The 23164-nt window shown below is 48.0% G+C and overlaps 1 protein-coding gene across 1 annotated transcript in view; it reads left to right on the top strand.

The window, feature by feature from the left end:
- Window positions 1-21147, top strand: part of LOC142257958 (rhodopsin, GQ-coupled-like) — a 95891-nt gene extending 74744 nt beyond the window's left edge. Inside the window, exons 3-4 of the mRNA XM_075330290.1 lie at window positions 10864-11064; window positions 20797-21147. Coding sequence (XP_075186405.1) covers window positions 10864-11044 — 181 coding nt within the window. The 3' untranslated portion in view covers window positions 11045-11064; window positions 20797-21147. The remainder of the gene's footprint in view (window positions 1-10863; window positions 11065-20796) is intronic.
- The last annotated feature ends 2017 nt before the right edge of the window (window positions 21148-23164 follow it).

The raw sequence follows: 23164 nt of genomic DNA, 5'->3' as shown, positions 1-23164 counted from the left end.
CCTCTCAGCCACTTCAAGTACCACATCCAAAAAACACCAGTCCTCTGAGTTGTCATCCCAATCAAACTTGCTTTCTCCCAGCTCTGAAGTCTCCATCAGCCCTGCACAGTATGGTGGAACTGAGATGGCTGAGTCTGCAGAGCTGTTCAGTCACACTATAGCCTGGGAATCAGAGGTCTGCTCCCAAGCTACAGTGAGTACAGAACAGGAAATGGTCTGCAGTGATGCCCAGAACCTTTGTGACTCTGATTCAGGCCGTGAGGACCAAGTTTCTGAGCATAATGTTGACCCTTTGTCACAAACTGTAACACCTGTGGTTATAGACAATGAGGAACATACTGATGAAGATGAGACGCAGATACCCGATTGGGATGACAACTTAAATATTCGGTCAGGGCAAGAAGAGGCTCAATCTGAGGGGGAGGGTAGTGCAAACACAACAATTGATGATGAAGTTCTAGATCCCACCTACTGTCAACCCACAGTCAGGCACTCGAGGAGGTCAACAGAGGTGGTGGAGGAGGATGCAACTGATGACGAAGTTACCTTGCGCCTTCCTGGACACAGTCGGAGTACTGGTAGCACGTCTACAACTGCATCCTCAGCCACCACTCTGCCTCTGAGCATTATTCGGGGTGGATCAACAGGTCGCATGGCCTCTAAGCCTTGCCTAGCCTGGTCCTTTTTTGACATAGAAAAAGATTGCCCAAATTATGTGATCTGTAAAATTTGTCATGGTTCTCTTAGTAGAGGTCAAAACCTCAGCAGTTTGACAACTTCTTCCATGAATCGTCACATGAATAAATATCATATGGCTCGGTGGGAAGCTCACCATGCTGCAATGCGGCCTAGCGGAGCAAACCATCCACCGCCTGCCCCTTCCAGTGCATCCGCGCGCTCGTCATCTTCTAGGACTGTGGGGACAGCTGTCACACCTGTTTTTCCACCCACAACTTCCACCACTGTAACCGCAACAGGCAGTTTGCTTGGTAGGTCGTCAGTTGGTTTGGAAGGGGAAACAAGTGAGTGTGTACAGCTCTCTCAGACATCGATAGCACCAACGTTGGATGAAGGCAACATCATGTCTCCGCCTGCACTTTCCTCACAAACCTGCATTTTTCCAGGGACACCCTACTCAACACCGTCTACACACAGCAGCCAGATCTCTGTCCCTCAGATGTGGTAAAATAAAAGGCCACTTCCTGCGACCCATGACAAAGCTAAGAGGTTGACTATCCCTCTGATAGCTGTTGGCTACCGAAATGCTGCCTTTCCGCCTAGTGGACACACAGGATTTTAGAGACCTTATGTCTGTCGCTGTGCCCCAGTACCAGATGCCTAGTCGCCACTACTTCTCTAAGAAAGGTGTGCCCGCGCTACACCAGCATGTCGCACACAACATCACCGCTTCCTTGAGAAACTCTGTGTGTGAACGGGTGCATTTCACCACCGATACTTGGACCAGTAAGCATGGACAGGGACGTTACATGTCGCTGACTGGGCACTGGGTAACTATGGTGATAGATGGTGAAGGGTCTGCTGCACAAGTCTTGCCGTCCCCACGACTTGTGTGTCAATCCTCTGTCTGTCCAAGTTCCGCCACTGCTTCTGCCTCCTCCACCTCATCTGGGTCCTCCACCTCCGCCCCAAGCCTGCCTGGTCAGGCGACCAGCGTTCTCACTGCGCAGAAGGAATCACGCACCCCTCATTACTATGCTGGCAGCAGAGCGCAACGGCATCAGGCGGTCTTTAGCTTGACATGTCTTGGGAATAAGAGTCACACAGCTGAGGAGTTGTGGTCAGCTCTGCGGTCCGAGTTTAATAAATGGTTGTCTCCACTTAACCTGCAGCCTGGTAAGGCCGTGTGCGACAATGCTGCAAACCTGGGTGCGGCCCTTCGCCTGGGCAAGGTGACTCACGTACCTTGTATGGCTCACGTGTTGAACCTTGTCGTCCAGCAATTTTTTACACACTATCCCGGCCTAGATGGCCTTCTGAACAGGGCACGAAAACTGTCTGCTCACTTCCGCCGTTCAAGCGCCGCAGCTGAGCGACTAGCATCGCTCCAGAAGTCTTTCGGCCTGCCGGTTCATCGCCTGAAATGCGATGTGGCGACACGCTGGAATTCAACTCTCCACATGTTACAGCGACTGTGGCAGCACCGCCGAGCCCTGGTGCAATACGTCATGACGTATAGCCTGGGCCAACGAGATGCAGAGGTGGGGCAGATCACCCTGATGGAGTGGTCTCAGATCAAGGACCTATGCACCCTTCTGCACAGTTTCGACATGGCGACGAATATGTTTAGCGCTGACAATGCCATTATCAGCATGACGATTCCAGTCATTTACATGCTGGAGCACACGCTAAACACTATTCGGAGTCAGGGGGTGGGACAACAGGAAGGGGATGAACTACAGGAGGATTCATATGCGCAAGACACTACAACATCACCAAGGTCCAGACATTCATCATCACCAAGGCGCCAGGCATGGGACCATGTGGGCCGGGGATCAACAAGGGCGCATGGTAGCAGGTGAGATGTTGAGGAAGGTGCAGGAGAACATGAAGAAATGGAGGACGAACTGTCCATGGACATGGAAGACTCAGCAGATGAGGGAGACCTTGGTCAAATTTCAGTTGAAAGAGGTTGGGGGGGAGATGTCAGAGGAAGAAAGAACGGTTAGCACCTCTATGCCACAAACACAGCGTGGACTTGGTCCGCATGGCTGCGCAAGACACATGAGTGCCTTCTTGTTGCACTACCTCCAACATGACCCTCGTATTGTCAAAATTAGAAGTGATGATGACTACTGGCTTGCCACACTATTAGATCCCCGGTACAAGTCCAAATTTTGTGACATAATTCCAGCCATAGAAAGGGACGCACGTATGCAGGAGTATCAGCAGAAGCTGTTACTCGATCTTAGATCGGCTTTTCCACCAAACAACCGTGCAGGTGCAGGGAGTGAATCTCCCAGTTGTAACTTGACAAACATGGGACGGTCTCGTCATCTTCAACAGTCTACCCGTACCAGTAGCACCGTATCTGGTGCTGGTAACAGCAATTTTATGGAATCTTTTCATAATTTTTTTAGACCCTCCTTTGCAAGGCCACCAGAGACAACAAGTCTGACACATAGTCAACGGCTGGAGAGGATGATACAGGAGTATCTCCAAATGAACATCGATGCCATGACTTTGCAAATGGAGCCTTGCTCCTTTTGGGCTTCAAATCTAGAAAAATGGCCAGAGCTCTCCAGTTACGCCTTGGAGATTTTGTCGTGTCCAGCTGCCAGCGTTGTCTCTGAACGTGTCTTCAGTGCTGCTGGGTGTGTGCTGACAGATAAGCGCACGCGTCTGTCCAGTGACAATGTGGACAGACTGACGTTCATCAAAATGAACAAGTCATGGATCCAGAAGGAATTTACTACCCCTGTGTCATCCTGGGGAGAGTAAATGCTTGTGGATTTGGAATGTGCTTGATGCAAATCTAGCTGTGAAGTGTACAACTAGGGCCCAAGTGCTGCCACTGAAGGGGTGGGTGTGTGTGGGGCCCAATTTTTGGAAAAAAGGGAGACTCCGCTTGGAGTAACCCTTGCTTACATTGTTTTTAAAAGAAGCCAAGATGAACAGAGCTGGGATCAGGAAAGACTTTGCTACCTACCCCGGTGTCATCCTGGGGACGGTTAAGAATAGCGTATTTTTGAATGTGCTTGATGCAAATCTAGCTGTGAAGTGTACAACTGGGGCACAACTGCTGCCACTGAAGGGGTGGGTGTGTGTGGGGCCCAATTTTTGGAAAAAAGGGAGACTCCGCTTGGAGTAACCCTTGCTTACATTGTTTTTAAAAGAAGCCAAGATAAACAGAGCTGGGAACAGGAAAGACTTTGCTACCTACCCCGGTGTCATCCTGGGGACGGTTAAGAATAGCGTATTTTTGAATGTGCTTGATGCAAATCTAGCTGTGAAGTGTACAACTGGGGCACAACTGCTGCCACTGAAGGGGTGGGTGTGTGTGGGGCCCAATTTTTGGAAAAAAGGGAGGCTCCGCTTGGAGTAACCCTTGCTTGCTGTGTTTTTAAAAGAAGCCAAGATGAACAGAGCTGGGATCAGGAAAGACTTTGCTACCTACCCCGGTGTCATCCTGGGGACGGTTAAGAATAGCGTATTTTTGAATGTGCTTGATGCAAATCTAGCTGTGAAGTGTACAACTGGGGCACAACTGCTGCCACTGAAGGGGTGGGTGTGTGTGGGGCCCAATTTTTGGAAAAAAGGGAGACTCCGCTTGGAGTAACCCTTGCTTGCTGTGTTTTTAAAAGAAGCCAAGATGAACAGAGCTGGGATCAGGAAAGACTTTGCTACCTACCCTGGTGTCATCCTGGGGACGGTTAATTATGGCGTATTTTTGAATGTGCTTGATGCAAATCTAGCTGTGAAGTGTACAACTGGGGCACAACTGCTGCCACTGAAGGGGTGGGTGTGTGTGGGGCCCAATTTTTGGAAAAAATTGAGACTCCGCTTGGAGTAACCCTTGCTTGCTGTGTTTTTTAAAAATGATCCAAGATGAACAGAGCTGGGGTCAGGAAAGACTTTGCTACCTACCCCGGTGTCATCCTGGGGACGGATAAGAATGGCGTATTTTTTAATGTGCTTGATGCAAATCTAGCTGTGAATTGTACAACTGGGGCACAACTGCTGCCACTGAAGGGGTGGGTGTGTGTGGGGCCCAATTTTTGGAAAAAAAGGGAGACTACGCTTGGAGTCACCTTGCGGTGTTTTACATGATTTTAGAAGGGCGTGCCATGCCTATATCTGTGTGTCCTCCTCTTTTTCCTTGTCCAGCTGTTTTGTTTTCGCATGAGTATATGTCCTTGTCACTTTCACATGTGTTTGTGTTGTGTTGTGAGTTGTTTGTCACCTTTTGGACACCTTTGAGGGTGTTTTCTAGGTGTTTTTATGTGTTTGTGATTGCCTGCCATTGTTTCCTATGCAGTTCGAGTTCGGTTCGTCGAACGTTCGATGAGCCGAACTCGAACGGGACCTCCGTTCGGCGAACCGACCTCGAGCCGAACCGGGACCGGTTCGCTCATCTCTACTAAAAAGGACCAATACCTATTGAGATGGTTCACTGGAAATTGTTTAGCAGACACTAAAAGTAGTAATACCTATTGACATGGTTCATTGGCCAATTTTGAGCAGGCTCCCTAAAGTGACAATACTTACTGTAATTGTCAAATTTTTAGCAGGCACTAAAAAGTAGTAATACACGGTTCACTGGAATTTTTAGCAGGCATTTTAAAGGACCAATTCCTAGCTAGATCATTGATTGGCAACTTTTTAGCAGGCACTCACAAGTAGTAATCCCTATTTGTATCATGAAATGCCTATTTGTGGCACACACACACCTTTCCCTACACTGCACATCCCTATTCTACACTATTGATCTTCTATCTATCTTGACTACCTATGATTAAACTCCTAGCTAAGATACCTGTGTAGCAGCAGCGGTGGCAGCACCTTCCCTGAGCTTTAACAATCACAAAATAGTGCCGATGCCGCATGTCCGCATTTTACATGTAGAGGGACTTAGACAGCCAATGACACAAGCCCTTGTGTCTCAACTTTGTGGATGCTTTATGTGCTGTGATTTTTAGAGATGAGCAAACCTTTCAAAGTTCGGTTTGCCGAGCCTTATCGAAAAAATGCTACATTCACCAAATTGTTTGCCGACCTGAACTATGAACCTTTTTTGAACCCCATTGAATTCAATGGGAGGCCAAATGTAAGGCAGAGAAAACACCTTTAAGGGGGACAAAAAGCTTCCAAAACAGCAAAAAATACGTTTTACAGTATAGCACCACTGTTTTAGCATAGCCATTAGCTTCCCAGACTATTGACATAACAAATATTGAGGTGAATGACAGACAGGTGTAGGGCTGGTGCTCCCATAAACCTGCCAGTGCAGACAATTTGGAAACCCATCTTGGAGTCTTGAGATAAAAACTTTCATGCAGACAGCAGGGCAGTGGCATCAATTCTCCACCCCTCCTTCCCCATAGTGTCTTTGCACAGCAGTGAAGTATGAAGTATCACTAAAGTCACCTGAGGTCAAGCAACCTCCAGCTGTGGCCGCGGCTAACCTGAGTGACGTCACCGCTAATCGTATTGCTCACTCAGTCTCTGCCTGAACCTCACAGCGTGCAGTCATGTTCTATGACCGCTCAGTGTAAATTTAGATGGCATCGTCGTGGTTTACGTCAGACCTGCAGGAGTCTTTTGGGGGTTAATAAAATAGTGAAAGAGGGTGATTTTTTGTATTTTACTTCAAGTAAAGGATTTTTGGGTGTTTTTGTTTATTTCTTTTCACTTACAGATAATAATCGGTGGTCTCATAGATGCCCCCCCATTACTAATCTAGAGCTTAGTGGCAGCTATGAGCTGACATTAACTCCTTATTGCCCCTATTGCAACCACACCATGGCAATCGGGAAGAGCCGAGGTAAAGTTCGGGGACTGTCACATCTAATGGATGGGGCAATCCTGGGTGTCTGTGGGCTGCTATTTTTAGGCTTGGGGGAGCCCAATAAGCATGGGTCTCCTCAGTTTGAGAATACCAGCCCCCAGCTGTCGGGCTTTATCTTGGCTGGGTACCAAAATTGCATGCCAGTTTTTTTATTATTTATTTAAATATTTTTTTAAAACAGCAGCATGTGGTTGTGATTACACCAGTGGGTGAAGGAAGCATTGAATATGCATTAGCCTAATAAGCGGCCCCGGAAGTGGCTGCGGGAGAGTACAGCTGCGGCGGTGACTTGGTAAGTATGAAGCACCTGCTCCTACCCCTTTGCACCGGATTCTGGTCACCATAGATTATATGGGGACCAGCATCCAGCCAGATACCAGGGATCAATCTCCCGCCGACCCCGAGTCTGCGGAGGATTGATCTTTTGTGACTCCTCCCATCACTAGTGTGAAACGTAGGGGCAAAATGCAAAAAGAATTGACATGCTGCATCTTTGTGGTCATCAAAAAGATGCAGCCAAAAAAACTGCAATGTGTGCACAGCAAAAATTAAAGTTCATAGACTTTCCTGGGCAAGGAAATGCATGCAGCTCGGTGACCAAAACTGCATCCAAAAACGTGGCAAAAAATGCGGGGAAAATTGGAGAGTGTACATGAGGCCTAAGCCCTAGCTCACATTTATCCTGCTTTCTACATTGAGCACTTACACTTGGGTATATGTGTAAATCTCTGACATACGTGATTCAAAGAACACCTCTGACAGAACATTCACTGTTACACCTCGTGGCTCTCCTGTTGCAAGGAATGAGGTGGTCCCCCATTCCTTGTCTGCCGCGAGCCCTCCTGCTCAGCAGCACCAAAGGTCTGGGAGACTGCACAGTCTGCAGGAGTTGCCTCCTCAGAGACGCAGCAGAAGGGTGACACCTAGTGGTTCTCCCCTTGCAAGGAATGGAGTGGTCTCCCATCCCTTGTCTGCCATGAGCACTCCTGCTCAGCATCACAGAGGGTCTGGGAGGATGCGCAGTGTGCAAAGGATGGATGCTCAGGGAAGCAGCAAGACTTCCCTTATCTCTGCACATTGTGAAACCGAGGATCCCGCCTTTATGACCCAGAGGCAGGAAGATGAGTATGTGCCCCACGTGACGTCTTCTGATTCGCTCACTGATATCACACGGCCCGATAACTAGGCTGGTGGTGTGCTGAATCCTGACTGGCCGGGCCAAGACGTCACGAATCCTGATTGGGTCACGTCCATCTCACGCCCGCCCTTGGGTGGAGCTACACCTCCTTAAAAGCTCCCCCTGCCATCATGGCGGTGTGCGACTGTCCTTCTATGTTTGGATGTCTGGCAGTGTGCTGCCACGCCACTGCTCAGGCATTATTGTCTTTTGTGGGCTTGGCCCTTGCTGCTTAGGCAGCACCTGGTTTGCAGGCCGTGTTCTTGCCTTGCTGCTCCGGCCTTGCTGCTCCGGCAGTATCTCCTTCAACAGGCCGTGTTCCTGTCCCAGGTGAGCTCCTCGAGTCTCCACCGGACTCACCTGGTTATTGAAAGCACACGTGCGTGGGCACCTCTGTGCTACCCTCGTGCCATATTCTGTGACTCCCGCTGGCACACGTGCATAAGCACCTCTGTGCGTCCCCGTGCAACAGGTACACCGATCGAGAAGCCCCGAGCCATACAACCCTCACGGGTTAGGGCGGACCGGTGTACATAGATCGTCTGTGACATTCCAGACGATCGCTAGCAGCAACCCGCTCACTCTTCACCCACCATAGCAGCGGTCCCTTACACCGCACAGTGGACCTTGAGCGGCGGAAGCTGTCCATTTCCCATCTTGGCACGCTTCCCCGGGTCCCCCTCGTAACAATTCACTATAATGAAGCACAATCATCACAGGTATGTGCACTTCTAAAAAGACAGATAGAGGCCAAACATAGTCCAGAGTAACTCTGCTGTCTCATTATAGTGAGTAGATCGCTCGGGGGAGTCATCTGAATCACATCATTCAGAGATTTAGTTGGAGACCTCAATGTTAGTGCTCAGCGTAGAGCACAAAATAAATGTTATCCAAAATTGTATGTAAAATGCTCCCAATAAAAGTTTAAACTCAATCCACAAAAAAAATGTCCCCACTCAGGTCTGTCACCTGTCAATGTAAATGTAGGGGACTACCACATTACTGGTAACACATACGCTCTGGAAAAGCACCATTGTTCCCCCCCTCCCAAAAAAAGCAGCAAAATCTGCGCTCCCAAATCTGAATGCCTCCTCCTTCTGAGCTCTGGAGTGTACCACTACCACATTTAGTATCCACATTTGGAATTACTGTAGTGGGGCGAGTCCACTAATTTACAGAGTGCATGTCTCCAGAAGCACGAGCTGGGCACAATCTATGAGCACTACAATTTACGGGCACTACGATGGCGGATTTGCAATTTTCAATCAGCAACATCAATTGCTGCATGTTTCTGGAAAACACCCATGGACCTAGGGACATCTAACCCCAGCAAGGCCTCCTGATGAACCTGAAACACAGGAGAAATGTGTTGAGGCCACTTTTCGTATGACCATATCTATAAGGGAAGTTTTTTAGCTTTTCTCTTTGTTTATAGTCTACAATAATAATAGATAAATTCTCAGCACTCAGTAGGACAAGAGACTGAAATAATGCAAATGTGTTTTATTAGTAGAATATCTGCAGAAGGAAAATAACACCTCAACCAGAATTTAAGCAAAGCCAACGTTTTGGCCAGACATGACCTTTGTCAAGGTTTTATCAAAGAGTTGGGGGGGGGACGAATTGACCGTCAAAGACTGTATCTTAGAGGAGGCGTCAATTTTTGTGGTAACTTTGCAGTACCCTAAGAGGTCTGAAAGACAGATGAAGGAAGAGAATGTTATTTTCTTTTTGCAGATATTCTACTAATCAAACACGTTTGCATTTTTTCAGTCTCTTGTCCTACTGAGTGCTGGGGATTTATCTATTATTATTGTAGTCTTCTCTCTTAAGCACCCCCCCTTTTTAGCAGTTGAGCCTGGCCTTACGCCTCTATTTTGTTTATAGTCTGACCTATAGCACTTGTTTACCCCCTTTTTCGGGCGGTTCCCTTTTTCATTCCTGCTGGTTGCTGTGGTGCACACCAGTAGCCCTAGCCGTTTGAATGGGTTTTGCATGCTGGATCTATCATGAATCAGCATGGTATGTTATTAGTGGATACATTTGTTATTATCACTTTTTGAGCCTGGTTATTTAACCTCCTTGGTCAGACTTGTAATTTGTAGATAACGTTGTTGTCGGCAGGATTTAGTTCAGGGACTCATCAGGGTCTCCAAGGGGGGTCTACGGTGAGCGGGGGCGCCATTTGTGCTTCTTAGGGCGCCGACCTCCGCAGCAAGGTAGTGTGAGATCTTAGGGGCAACCCTATAGCTCTTTAGGTTCGTCATATATCCTCACTCACCCCTCTTTAATCGGTCCTGTCTGGTTACTTTTTTAAGGAGTGTTTTTTTCTAATATACATCCACTTATTGTGTTTTAAAGTATATCTAATAAAAATCATACAGTTGTACTGCAAACAAAATTCCAAGTACGGAAAAATTACAAAAAAGTGTGATTGCACGATTGTTTTTGGGATATTCATCACATGACCCTCTGCTACCATGGCAACCATTGGCTCCACATGATCATGTCATGTGACTTCCGATTGGAGCAGGGTGAGTGAGATCTTACCACGGCTGTGATGTACACCGCGCTGTCAGATTTTGACAGCGCGGTGCATGAGGGTAACAGGCGCGAGTGGAGAACGGATCCACCCGCACCTGAAAGCCGCAGATGTCAGCTGTTCAGATCAGCTGATATGTGCGGAACTCACCTCCGGCTGCCTGCGACAGCCAGCAGTGAGTATACTGACATGAGGCAGGACATACTCAGTACGTCCAATGTCGGTAAGAGGTTAATCAGCACTCTTGTTCATGAGACAAATCATTTACATGTTTCTAATGATAGTGGCCTAACAAAGATATTGATTCCACACCCCACTTGTTCTTGTGTGGATGGTTGTAGATTTTGTTAATTTGCACCAGTGTAGAACGTTAGATTTACTTATGTTAAAACTATATTGCCATATCTTGGTCCTAGCCTGCACCTGCCCTAAATATTTTTCCTTTGATCATCACTTTATATAGATTTCCTCCACGTGGTCTGACCCTTGTGGTACCCACTGTTACGTGAAACTCAGTGTGTTCATTGCCTTACCAATGTTGTACTCTGCAATATTGAAACTGGTCATGGTGCTAAGTGTTATCACTTAATAAAACAGCTTTTATATGTTCAACTGCAGAAAATACAGAAAAGCCCTAAGGGAGAGCTGGCAGAAGCTTAAAGGAATCTTTCAAAATATGGGCACTAATGTAAAGATGACAAGTGAAAATGAAAGACATCCAAGTGTCCAGACTCCTCACTACCTACCGGGACAGTACACAACAAGGAAGGTCCAAACAGGACCAAATACTGAATCCTGACATCTCCAGGAACAGACGGGGTACGCTGCTTATCATATCAACATTTTACATTAGCAAACACCGAGAAAATTTAATCTGTGATCTCTACAAAACTTAGTGTGGAACTTTATCTACTGCTTACTGGGGTGTCAAAACATCTAGTGAGCCCCTAAGCAGATAAAAGTGGTAACAACTTCAGTGGCGCACCCTAATCTTGGGGAACAGTGGAACCTCAGCAGATGACTGGGCTGTTATTGGAAATCAATCTCTATACAAAGGCCAAAACTAAGATTACCGCTATATGGTGATCATTGATAATCATACTATACACCGTGTGCAGAATTATTAGGCAAGTTGTATTTTAGAGGATTCTTTTTATTATTGATCAACAACTATGTTCTCAATCAGCCCAAAAGACTCATAAATATCAAAGCTTAATATTTTTGGCAGTTGGAGGGGTTTTTAGATTTGGCTTCTTAGGAGGATTCTGTCTGTGCGGGTAACTATTACTGAGCAGAATTATTAAGCAACTTAATAAAAACCAAATCTATTCCCATCTCACTTGTTTATTTTCACCAGGTAAACCAAAATAACTGCACAAAATGTAGAAATAAACATTTCTGACATTTAAAAACAAAACCCCCAAAAATTAGTGACTAATATAGCCACCTTTCTTCATGATGACACTCAGCAGCCGACCATCCATAGATTCTGTCATTGCTTGATCTGTTTACGATCAACATTGCGTGCAGCAGCCACCACAGCCTCCAGACACTGTTCCCAGAGGTGGACTGTTTTCCCTCCCTGTAGATCTTACATTTTATGAGGGACCAAAGGTTCTCTATGGGGTTCAGATCAGGTGAACAAGGGGGCCATCTCATTATTTTTCATCTTGTAGACCTTTACTGGCCAGCCACGCTGTGGAGTAGTTGCATGCATGTGATGGAGCATTGTCCTGCATGAAAATCATGGTTTTCTTGAACGATACCGACTTCTTCCTGTACTACTGCTTGAAGAAGTTGTGTTCCAGAAACTGGCAGTAGGTCTGGGAGTTGAGCTTCACTCCATCCTCAACCCGAAAAGGTCCCACAAGTTCATCTTTGATGATACCAGCCCATACCAGTGCCCACCTCCACCTTGCTGGCGTCTGAGTCGGAGTGGAGCTCTCTGCCCTTTACTGATCCAGCCTCTGGCCCATCCATCTGCCCATCAAGAGTCACTCTCATTTCATCAGTCCATAAAACCGTTGAAAAATCAGTCTTAAGATATTTCTTGGCCCAGTCTTGATGTTATATCTTATGTTTCTTGTACAAAGGTGGTGGTTTTTCAGCCTTCCTTACCTCGGCCATGTCCCTGAGTATGGCACACCTTGTTACTCCAGTAACGTTGCAGCTCTGAAATATGGCCAAACTGGTGGCAAATGGCATCTTGGCAGCTTCATGCTTGATGCTTGATTTTCCTCAATTCATGGGCAGTTGTCTTGCGCCTTTTTACCCAACACGCTTCTTGTGACCCTGTTGGCTATTTGCCATGAAACGCTTGATTGTTCGGTGATCACGCTTCAAACGTTTGGCAATTTCAAGACTGGTGCATCCCTCTGCAAGACATCTCACAATATTGGACTTTTCAGAGCCCGTCAAATCTCTCTTCTGACCCATTTTGCCAAAGGAAAGGAAGTTGCCTAATAATTAAGCACACCTTATATAGGGTGTTGATGTCATTACACCGCACCCTCCTCATTACAGAGACGCACATCACCTGATTTACTTAATTGGTAGTTGGCTCTCAGCCTATACAGCTTGGAGTAGGACAACATGTATAAAAAGTATCATGTGATCAAAATACTCATTTGCCTAATAATTCTGCACACAGTGTATAGCAGTACATACCAGTCCTGCAGAACATATAAGAGGTTACAGTAGTTATAGATGGAGACACACAGCTGACTTTCTTTCTTGTTCACTTTTCCCGTCTTTTCCCTCTTGCCCAGACCGACATGACAACTTCTTCCAGCCACGACTCGTCTACAGAGATTACAGCAAAGACACATCTGACTTCTCACACTTCCAGCACCGTCCCATCTATTCCCAACCTGCACAAACTTTTCATCCTGCTGTCACCCCAATACTGAGCTACTGCTGCTGTATGTGTTCTATTACTGTACCTGCTGATGGTACAATAACAGCGCTCCCCTCACTGCACCAAATAGTAATGCCACCACTGTGCCCCTTACATGGAAATAATGCCTCCTTTGTGCCCTCTAGATGGTAAAATTTCCCCCTAGAAAATATTAATGCCCTGTGCAAGTGACCTAGAAAAGTGTTCACATTTTGTTCCTAGAAAATAATTATGCCCCCTGTGCACAATACCCTGAGTGCCCCTATAACAACAGTGCTTCTTAACTGCTCACTTAACATTTAATAATGTCCCCTGAGTCTCCCCATGTACAACTCCTCTATACACAGTGTGATGCTCCTACACCTCCCATATGCATAGTATGATGGGCCCACACCTACCTCAAAACAATGGTCCACACGCTTTATTATAGCCACCACAGTAGCCCACACTGTTTAATGGTCCCCAAAGTAGTCCCCTCTTTGTATTATGACCTCAATAGTAGTCCCAACACTGTATGAGGGCCCGTAAATTAGCCTCCAAGCTATATAATGACCCCAAAGTAGTCCCCACAGTTTATGACAGCCTCCCACATTAGCTCCCACACTGTATAATGATTCCCACATCAGTTCCCATGCTGTTTAATGACCCCCGCGATAGCCTCCACACTGTATAAGGGAGTTACTAGAGTTTGACGAGCCCAAGTGCAAGATTTCAATCTGGTCCCCACCCCCACCCCACTTGTTGGTGGTCAGATATATGGGCCATTGTAGCATTATAAATTCTATAAAAATATACCAGTTCCCCCGTCTTCATTATGGAGTAATGTCCTTTATCCTTGACCCCTTTCTGATATATATATGTCCCCATCCTGGTACATATGTCTTCCATCCTGGTATATATGTCCCCCATCCTTGTAAATATGTCGCCATCCTGGCATATGTCTCCCATCCTGGTATATATATTCGTCATCCTAGTATATGTCCATCATCCTGGTATATCTGTTTCCCATCCTCATATAAATGTCCCCCATCCTGCTATATATGATCCACATCCTCGTATGTTCCTCTTCCTGGTATATATGTCCCCATCCTGGGCCCCTTTCTGGTATATATGTCCCCCATCCCGGGCTCCCTCCTGGAATATATGTCCCCATCCTGGTATGCATGTTCCCATCCTGGTAAATATGGACCCCGTCCTGGTAAATATGTTCCCCATGCTAGGCCCCATCTGGGTATATATGTCCTTATCCTGGTAAACGCCCCCATCCTGGGCCCTTAGTGATATATATGCCCCCTATCCTGGTATATATGTCCCCCATTCTGGACTCCTTCCTTGTATAAATGTCCTCCGTAATGGACACCTTCCTGGTATATATATTCTCTCTCCTGGGCCCCTGCTTAGTGTATATGTCCCTATTCTAGGCACATCCTGGTATATATGTCCACATCCTGGGTCTCATCCTGGTATATATGTCTCCCATACTGGCCCCATTCTGGTATATATGTCCCCCATCCTGGGCCACTTTCTAGTATATATGTGACCATCAAGGGCCCCTTCCTGCTAAATATGTCTATCTTCCTTTGCATACTAACATAGTTAACAGTAGGCTAGTTTTGGATGGGCCTCTGTGATCACGAGGCTCAGGGCGACCACACCCTCTGCTTCCCAGTAGCTACACTACTGCCTTGAACTCTTCCAGCTCCATGAAGCACTACAATGTCATGGGCGATTGGTGTATTCAAGGGGAAAACACACCAACATGTCCACCTCCTTACACTATTACAACATGTTGTGGGAAACCTCAATCATGTTATTGTTATGTGATAAAATGTCAGGCATTATTGTGAGGGTAATGTAATGTGAACTGTGATGTTTGTGCCATGTGTATAGTAATGTAAGATATAATGCATAGTGAATAGCATTGTTATATGTAGGATAAGATATAGTTAAATGATGGTTATGTATTATATGTGTACTGTATATAATGGTAGGTGAAAGGCTAAGTCTGCCCAGCAACAGACTGCAGGGGCAGACAAAGTTAATTTTGGGATTAGCCCATAGGTGAGGGTTTAGCATGCAGGGAAAGGGAAAAGTTTTCTTTGGAACTTCAGTTAGGGTCCAGCAGTTGACTGTAGTAGATCTAAGATCTAATCAGCCGCAGAGCTACATGAGGTGGGTGTTCTGAAGGAGAGGAGACCAAAAGCCATGATAGTGTGATTCTGATCAGCAAACAGAGCCATCTGCATGACAGACAGAGTGACTGGAGGAGGATCTTAACCAATTGAGAAAGTGAGTGACCAGGAGGAACTGATTTCCAGAGAAAATGCTCAATAGTCTGGCCCTTGTGCAATAGTTGAGAAGAGTGTCCCCAGTGGGAGATCCAAAGTCATCAGAAGGCGTCGAGCCTAGTCCAGCCATATTGACATAATTTGTTTGTAAGGGAAATGACACAGAACCACAGTGAGATTAAAATGACTCTAGAGGACTGTGACGTAAAGTTGAGCTGGGTGGTGGTTGTGAAGACTCAGTATCTGGTCACTTGTGTTGGGTGTGAACTGTTGTTAAAGGGAAGGTATCGTCAAAAAAAAAAAATAATAATAATAATAACTGAAAAAAATGTAAAGGATTAATGTTTATATATTTTTTTTTTTAATTGTGCAAAATATAAAAAAAAATATTAAAAAGTTTGATATTTTCCACTGTTAAACACTAGGGGGAGCAGCTTCTGAAATCCTACTGAATTTCCACTGTATAAAAAGCTCAGATTACAGCCTGCCGTAAAGTGGGCGGAGTCTGCTCTCCTGTGTGTGATGTCACGCCTCCCCCCTCCTAATCTGAGTGTTTACAACAGATAACAGAGAATGACATGTAAGGACACAATGCACAGCCATTTTCCTGGTGACCAGAAATGTCTAAAGTGTCACCAAGGACAGCAGGAGTATCACACAGGATAGGATTACATACACGGCTCTGCAGACAGTATCACACAGGACAGGATTAGATACACAGCTCAGCAGACAGTATCACACAGGAGAGGATTAGATACAAAGCTCAGCAGACAGTATCACACAGGATAGGATTAGATACACGGCTCTGCAGACAGTATCACACAGGATAGGACTACATACACGGCTCTGCAGACAGTATCACACAGGATAGGATTAGATACACAGCTGTGCAGACAGTATCACACAGGAGAGGATTAGATACACAGCTCAGCAGACAGTATCACACAGGAGAGGATTAGATACATAGCTCAGCAGACAGTATTACACGACAGGATGAGATACACAGCTCAGCAGACAGTATCACACAGGAGAGGATTAGATACACAGCCCTGCAGACAGTATCACACAGGAGAGGATTAGATAAACAGCCGTGCAGACAGTATCAGACAACATAGGATTAAGGCCCCGTCACACTAAGCAACATCGCTAGCAACATCGCTGCTAACGAACAACTTTTGTGATGTAGCAGCGATGTTGCTAGTGATGTCGCTGTGTGTGACATCCAGCAACAACCTGGCCCCTGCTGTGAGGTCATTGGTTGTTGCTGAATGTCCTGGGCCATTTTTTAGTTGTTGCTGTCCCGCTGTGAAGCACAGATCGCTGTGTGTGACAGTGACAGAGCAACAACTAAATGTGCAGGCAGCAGGAGCCGGATTCTGCGGAGGCTGGTAACCACAGTAAACATCGGGTAACCAAGAAGCCCTGTCCTTGGTTACCTGATATTTACCTTTGTTACTGTCGCGGGCGGGGAGGAGGGTGTCAGCACACTACGCTCACCCCTTCTGCTCGGGTCCGGCGGCTGCTGCTCAGTGGTGGCTCGAGCCGTGGGCCGGATCTCGGGGGTTCTCGAGCGGCACTCCTCGCCCGTGAGTGAAAGGGGGTTGTTGGGTGTGGGAATAGTTTATTGTCCGTGACGCCACCCACGGTTGTGGTGATTTCACCACCGCTGCTCAATATGGGGACCCCGAGGATGGTGATGGGGAGCAGCCAGGTGTTGCGTTGCCCCTCCGTGGGTAGGGGTTGGTGATCCCGGGGCCCGGTGATGAGGTGTGAGATGCAGGGCCTGGTGGGCGCAGGGACGCGGGGGCAGCGCTGTGCCTTGCGGCACTGTGGTACTCACTCAGCCTGAGACGTTGACACAGTTTTTACGGTAAACCACATGGCTGGAAAGACGGTTCCCACGGACGGCTGCACTTGCTCTCCCAGTAGGTGACGGTGATGTCCCTCTGACCTGCGCCTGATGTTTCTAAGTTGGTAGCGATGGGTCCCCACCGGTAACCCGCTCCCCGGCTTCAAGCTGGACCGGAGGAGCTCTACTTTGCCCGCAGACGCTGGCCCTGAGGAACTGGTGCCTTGGCGGTGGCGGTGTTCCTCTTTACTGGTTGGACTGTTGCCTTCAATCGGGACTTGGTTGTTGGGGGATCTACGTCCCCTTCACTGACGGATTCGGCAAATTATGGCGACTCCTAGCCTTGCCGGGGTCCGAGAGGCCCCTGCCCTGGTGCTGACTGTCCTTTGCACGCTGCTTCAGACCGCCGGGTCACTACCCGTCCGCGGTCCTTCCAGGAACTCCCGAACAGTCACCCCTCTGGACAGTCACCGTCGTTGCTGACCTTGCTGACCCTGTCCTGCACTCAGCTGGACTACTTCAGGCTTTCCACTCTCTTTCTTTCCTGTCACCACTCTTGCTTTCCTCCTTTACCACTTTACTTCCTTCTACTTTCACTTCCTTAACTCATCTTAGCTGTTTACTCAAGCTCTCCCTGAGCTCTAACTGCCTGGTTCTTCCCGCCTCCAGAGCTGTGAACTCCTCGGTGGGCGGAGCCAACCGCCTGGCCCACCCCCTGGTGTGAACATCAGCCTCTGGAGGAAGGCAACAAGGATTTCTGGTTAGCTTTGGTGTTCCTAACTGGGATGTAGGGTGTGGTGGTGTGATGACCTGTGACCCCTGGCTTGCCCAGGGCATCACATTACCAGCCTCCGCCACTCTCCCTGTCAGTGCCGGCTCCTGCTCTGTGCACATGTAGCTGCAGGACACATCGGGTTAATTAACCCGATGTGTGCTGTAGCTAGGAGAGCAGGGAGCCAGCGCTAAGCATTGTGCGCTGCTCCCTGCTCTGTGCACATTTAGCTGCAGTACACATCGGGTAGTTAACCCGATGTGTGCTGTAACTAGGAGAGCAAGGAGCCAGCGCTAAGCATTGTGCGCTGCTCCCTGCTCTGTGCACATGTAGCTGCAGCACACATCGGGTAATTAACCCGATGTGTGCTGTAACTAGGAGAGCAGGGAGCCAGCGCTCAGTGTGCGCTGCTCCCTGCTCTCTGCACGTGTAGCTCCGTGCGCTGGTAACCAAGATAAATATCGGGTTGGTTACCCAATATTTACCTTAGTTACCAAGCGCAGCATCTTCCACGCAGCGCTGGGGGCTGGTCACTGGTTGCTGGTGAGCTCACCAGCAACTCGTGTAGCGACGCTCCAGCGATCCCTGCCAGGTCAGGTTGCTGGTGGGATCGCTGGAGCGTCGCAATGTGACATCTCACCAGCAACCTCCTAGCAACTTACCAGTGATTCCTATCGTTGTTGGGATCGCTGGTAAGTTGCTTAGTGTGACTGGACCTTTAGATACACAGCTCAGCAGACAGTATCACACAGGATAGGATTAGATACACAACCCTGCAGACAGTATCACCGGTACACACACAGGTACTCACATGCAGTGGCGCGCGCGCGTACACACACACACACACACACAATCACCCCTGATGGGGACCTTGTGCCACACACACACACACCTTTCACATCATTCCTCCCTGTGACCTCCGGTGGGCGCTCCAGGCAGCTGTGCTGCATGCCATCCTCCCCTGCGTCGGGCCGACATTTCACACATCCGATCGCATACACTCACACATCCGATCGCATACACTCACACATCCGATCGCATACACTCACACATCCGATCGCATACACTCACACACACTCACGATATCGCACATACCTGTACAATCGCGCGCACACACTCACAACATCCGGAGATATCACATGCTTCCCATGTGATCCTCTTGCAGGTCCTGGAAGCTCACTGCACAGCATCGCAGGCGCCGACACACACTCACATTCACCCCTGATAGGGACCTTGTGCCACACACACACACATACACACACCTTTCACATCATTCCTCCCGGTGACCTCCGGTGGGCGCTCCAGGCAGCTGTGCTGCATGCCATCCTCCCCTGCGTCCAGCCGACATTTCACACATCCGATCGCATACACTCACACATCCGATCGCATACACTCACACATCCGATCGCATACACTCACACACACTCACGATATCGCACATACCTGTACAATCGCGCGCACACACTCACAACATCCGGAGATATCACATGCTTCCCATGTGATCCTCTCGCAGGTCCTGGAAGCTCACTGCACAGCATCGCAGGCGCCGACACACACTCACATTCACCCCTGATGGGGACCTTGTGCCACACACACACACATACACACACACCTTTCACATCATTCCTCCCGGTGACCTCCGGTGGGCGCTCCAGGCAGCTGTGCTGCATGCCATCCTCCCCTGCGTCCGGCCGACATTTCACACATCCGATCGCATACACTCACACATCCGATCGCATACAATCACACACTCACGATATCGCACATACCTGTACAATCGCGCGCACACACTCACAACATCCGGAGATATCACATGCTTCCCATGTGATCCTCTCGCAGGTCCTGGAAGCTCACTGCACAGCATCGCAAGCGCTGACACACACTCACAATCACCCCTGATGGGGACCTTGTGACACACACACACACACACAGCAGCGGCGGGCAGAGCGGGGACTTGGGAGAACGGAGGGAGGGGGGTGTCATTGGAGACGGTAACGGCGGGGGGCAGGGGCGGCGGCAGTAGCTGGGGCAGAGCAGGGGCTGGGGAGAACAGAGGGATGGGATGTCATCGGACACAGTAACGAGGGGAGGGGAGGCGGCCCGTACTCACACATCCCGGCGAGTGACAGGGGTAAAGTGGAGCAAACAGCACACGCTGTAAGCTCCACAATAATGGCGCTGGTCTCCTCCCTCTGTTGTGTTCTGGACAGCCCAGGGGGCGCGTCCAGGTCACAGCAGACGCCCACTGTAACGTACTTCATGGGATCGGAGCCCGACTATCAGAGTCTATGCACAGGGGCTGCCATAAAGGAATGAGTTACTGTCGTTACACACACAGCAAATCCAGCATGGCAGCCCCCAGTGCCTCCAGTAAAATAAGAATTACATAAAAACTAAATAAGCTGCGATTTTCATTTTGTATTAGAAATACTTGATTTCATAATCACTATTTTTAATACAAAAATAAAAAACTGCGACACCTTCCCTTTAATTAGGCCAGACGTATTTTCCTTTGTTTATTATATCAGGATGTTACAATTTTTGTCAGACTTTTATTTCAGACTGATTGGAACCCTATTGCCTGTAAATGTGGACTGCCTCAGCCCTTTTGACTAAATAATTCAGAGGAAAATGATGCAGTCAGATTCACCAATGTGAGAACAGCCATCTATAACCAATCCTTTAAGACACAAAACCCTGAAATGAGAACTGATGAGTATAAAAGGGCCTTTGATTCTGTCACCAGATAAATTCTACAGGACTTCAGCCGAGGATCCACGGTTCCAGCTGAAGGATCATAGAACTGCTTCATTGCTCAATGCCGAGCCCACTAATTCGCTTGGAGAACACAGGTTGGGACTACTGGGTTGCCTGGGTACATACAGTATCTCAATGTGCTCAACCAGCTCCCTAAGCTTGCCGCTGTCTCCTCTCAGTGGGGTACCCACCAAAAGCAAGGTGCTGCTGACTGAGATAGTTGGTGATGGAAGCCGTAAAGTCACAACGATTCTAATCCCTGGTGAGCCAGCGGAAGGATGAGACTCTGTTGCTTGTACCATCTTGTGTTATTTCTGGGACTGTATGATGTGTTTTTTTCTGGTTGGTGAACCAATAAAGTCTTACCAATGTGTGTTCCCTCACCCTGTGTTGTCTGAATAGTGTTCTGCTCATGGGGACTGCGTGCAAGTGTTCAGTTGGATGAGCCCTGGGCCAGCGAACAAGATCACCCACTGACAATCCTATCTCCACAAGGGTGAATTGTCTAGACTTATGTGAAAAAATAGAGCATCAATTATTGTAACCATCGCCACAACTGCAGGGACGCGTCACCATAGTTTAACACCGCAGCAGGAAAGAGCAGCCATGCGTGCACACCTGTACCAAGGTTAACACCGCAGCAGGAAAGAGCAGCCATGCGTGCACACCTGTACCAAGGTTAACACCGCAGCAGGAAAGAGCAGCCATGCGTGCACACCTGTACCAAGGTTAACACCGCAGCAGGAAAGAGCAGCCATGCGTGCACACCTGTACCAAGGAGACAACTCAATTCTAGCAGTCATCTGTAAATTGCATGACTGGAGTCTATTAGTAAATGGCACCTGGTGAATACTGACATAACAGATTAAATATACTACAAGTCCGAACATCATAGGACAGAAAATGATAAATGCATATGTGTGACAGCATATTACAATAACTACAACATTACATCGACAAAGAATAAATATAAGAGAAAGTACAGTATTTCAATGCTCCTTTTGGTAGTGAAGGTTATGCTTATTTCATTCGTCTCAGTTTTCAATTTGAGTGTTTCATGTTCAAAGAAACTGCAGAAGGTTAGAAGAATCTACCATAAAGACAGAAGGGCAATAGAATAAAAATATAAAATAAATGAAAACAAAAAAACATCCAAAGAAAAACAGAAAAGAGGGGGGGGGAAGAGGGGGAGAAAGAGATTGGTGATTTGCAAGGCTACAAGTATGATGCAAAGCTCAATGTCTCGTGAAGTCCTTTGTGCCCAGAGAGACTATCCATTTTGCCTGACGTTGTAGAAGTTATTTTATGGTGTAACATCTAGTGCACAGAGAAAATAGAGCTCCCATAGATCTGGGTGAACAGGTCGATTACGGTAAGGGAGGTTAGATAAGGTGAATAGTCTGTGTAGTCCGGTAGAATCTTTAGTGAGGGACCACTGGGATGCCTGAGGCAGGTGGCACAGCCAGGATGGACAGGAATAGTAACTAGTATTTACAGGGACCACCCGACCGTCCGGGGCTGATAGCACGGCCAGGTGGACAGACACAATCACTAGTATACACAGGGACCATTGGGATGACTGAGGCTGATAGCACGGCCAGGATGGACAGGTACAGTCACTAGTATTTACAGGGACCACCCAACCGGCCGGGGCTGATAGCATGGCCAGATGGACAGACACAATCACTAGTATGCACAGGGACCATTGGGATGACTGAGGCTGATAGCACGGCCAGGATGGACAGGTACAGTCACTAGTATTTACAGGGACCACCCAACCGGCCGGGGCTGATAGCATAGCCAGGTGGACAGACACAATCACTAGTATACACAGGGACCATTGGGGTGGCTGTGGCTGACAGCATGGCTAGGGCGGACAGGCACAGTCACTAATGTAGACGGGGACCACCAGGACGACTGAGGCTGATAGCACGGCCAGGATGGACAGGTACAGTCACTAGTATTTAGAGGGACCACCCAACTGGCCAAGGCTGATAGCACGGCCAGAGTTGTCAAGCACAGTCACTAGTATAAATATGGATTACTGGGATGGATGAGGCTGATAGCATGGCCAGGATGGATAGCACAGTCACTAGTATAGACAGGAACCACCAGAAGGGCAGAGGCAGGGAGAACGGTCAGAACAGACAGGTACAAGGTACCAGCAGGGCACGGACATAGGGATCTACACTGCCTAGGGAATGGACAGTGAAGAGGGGGACCAGACAACTAGCTGGCTAGGGAACAAACCACTAACTAATATCACTCCCCCTCCCCAGGCACCTCCCTCAGTAGGAGAGTGCACTAGCACTTAGTGCCTCTCAGTGAAAGGCTGAGAGGCACTTCCAGGAAATTAA

This window comes from Anomaloglossus baeobatrachus, chromosome 12 (genome assembly GCF_048569485.1).
Source record: "Anomaloglossus baeobatrachus isolate aAnoBae1 chromosome 12, aAnoBae1.hap1, whole genome shotgun sequence".
Lineage (NCBI taxonomy): Eukaryota > Metazoa > Chordata > Amphibia > Anura > Aromobatidae > Anomaloglossus > Anomaloglossus baeobatrachus.
Note: the sequence above shows the minus strand (reverse complement) of the source record. Positions and strands in the feature narration are given on the sequence as shown.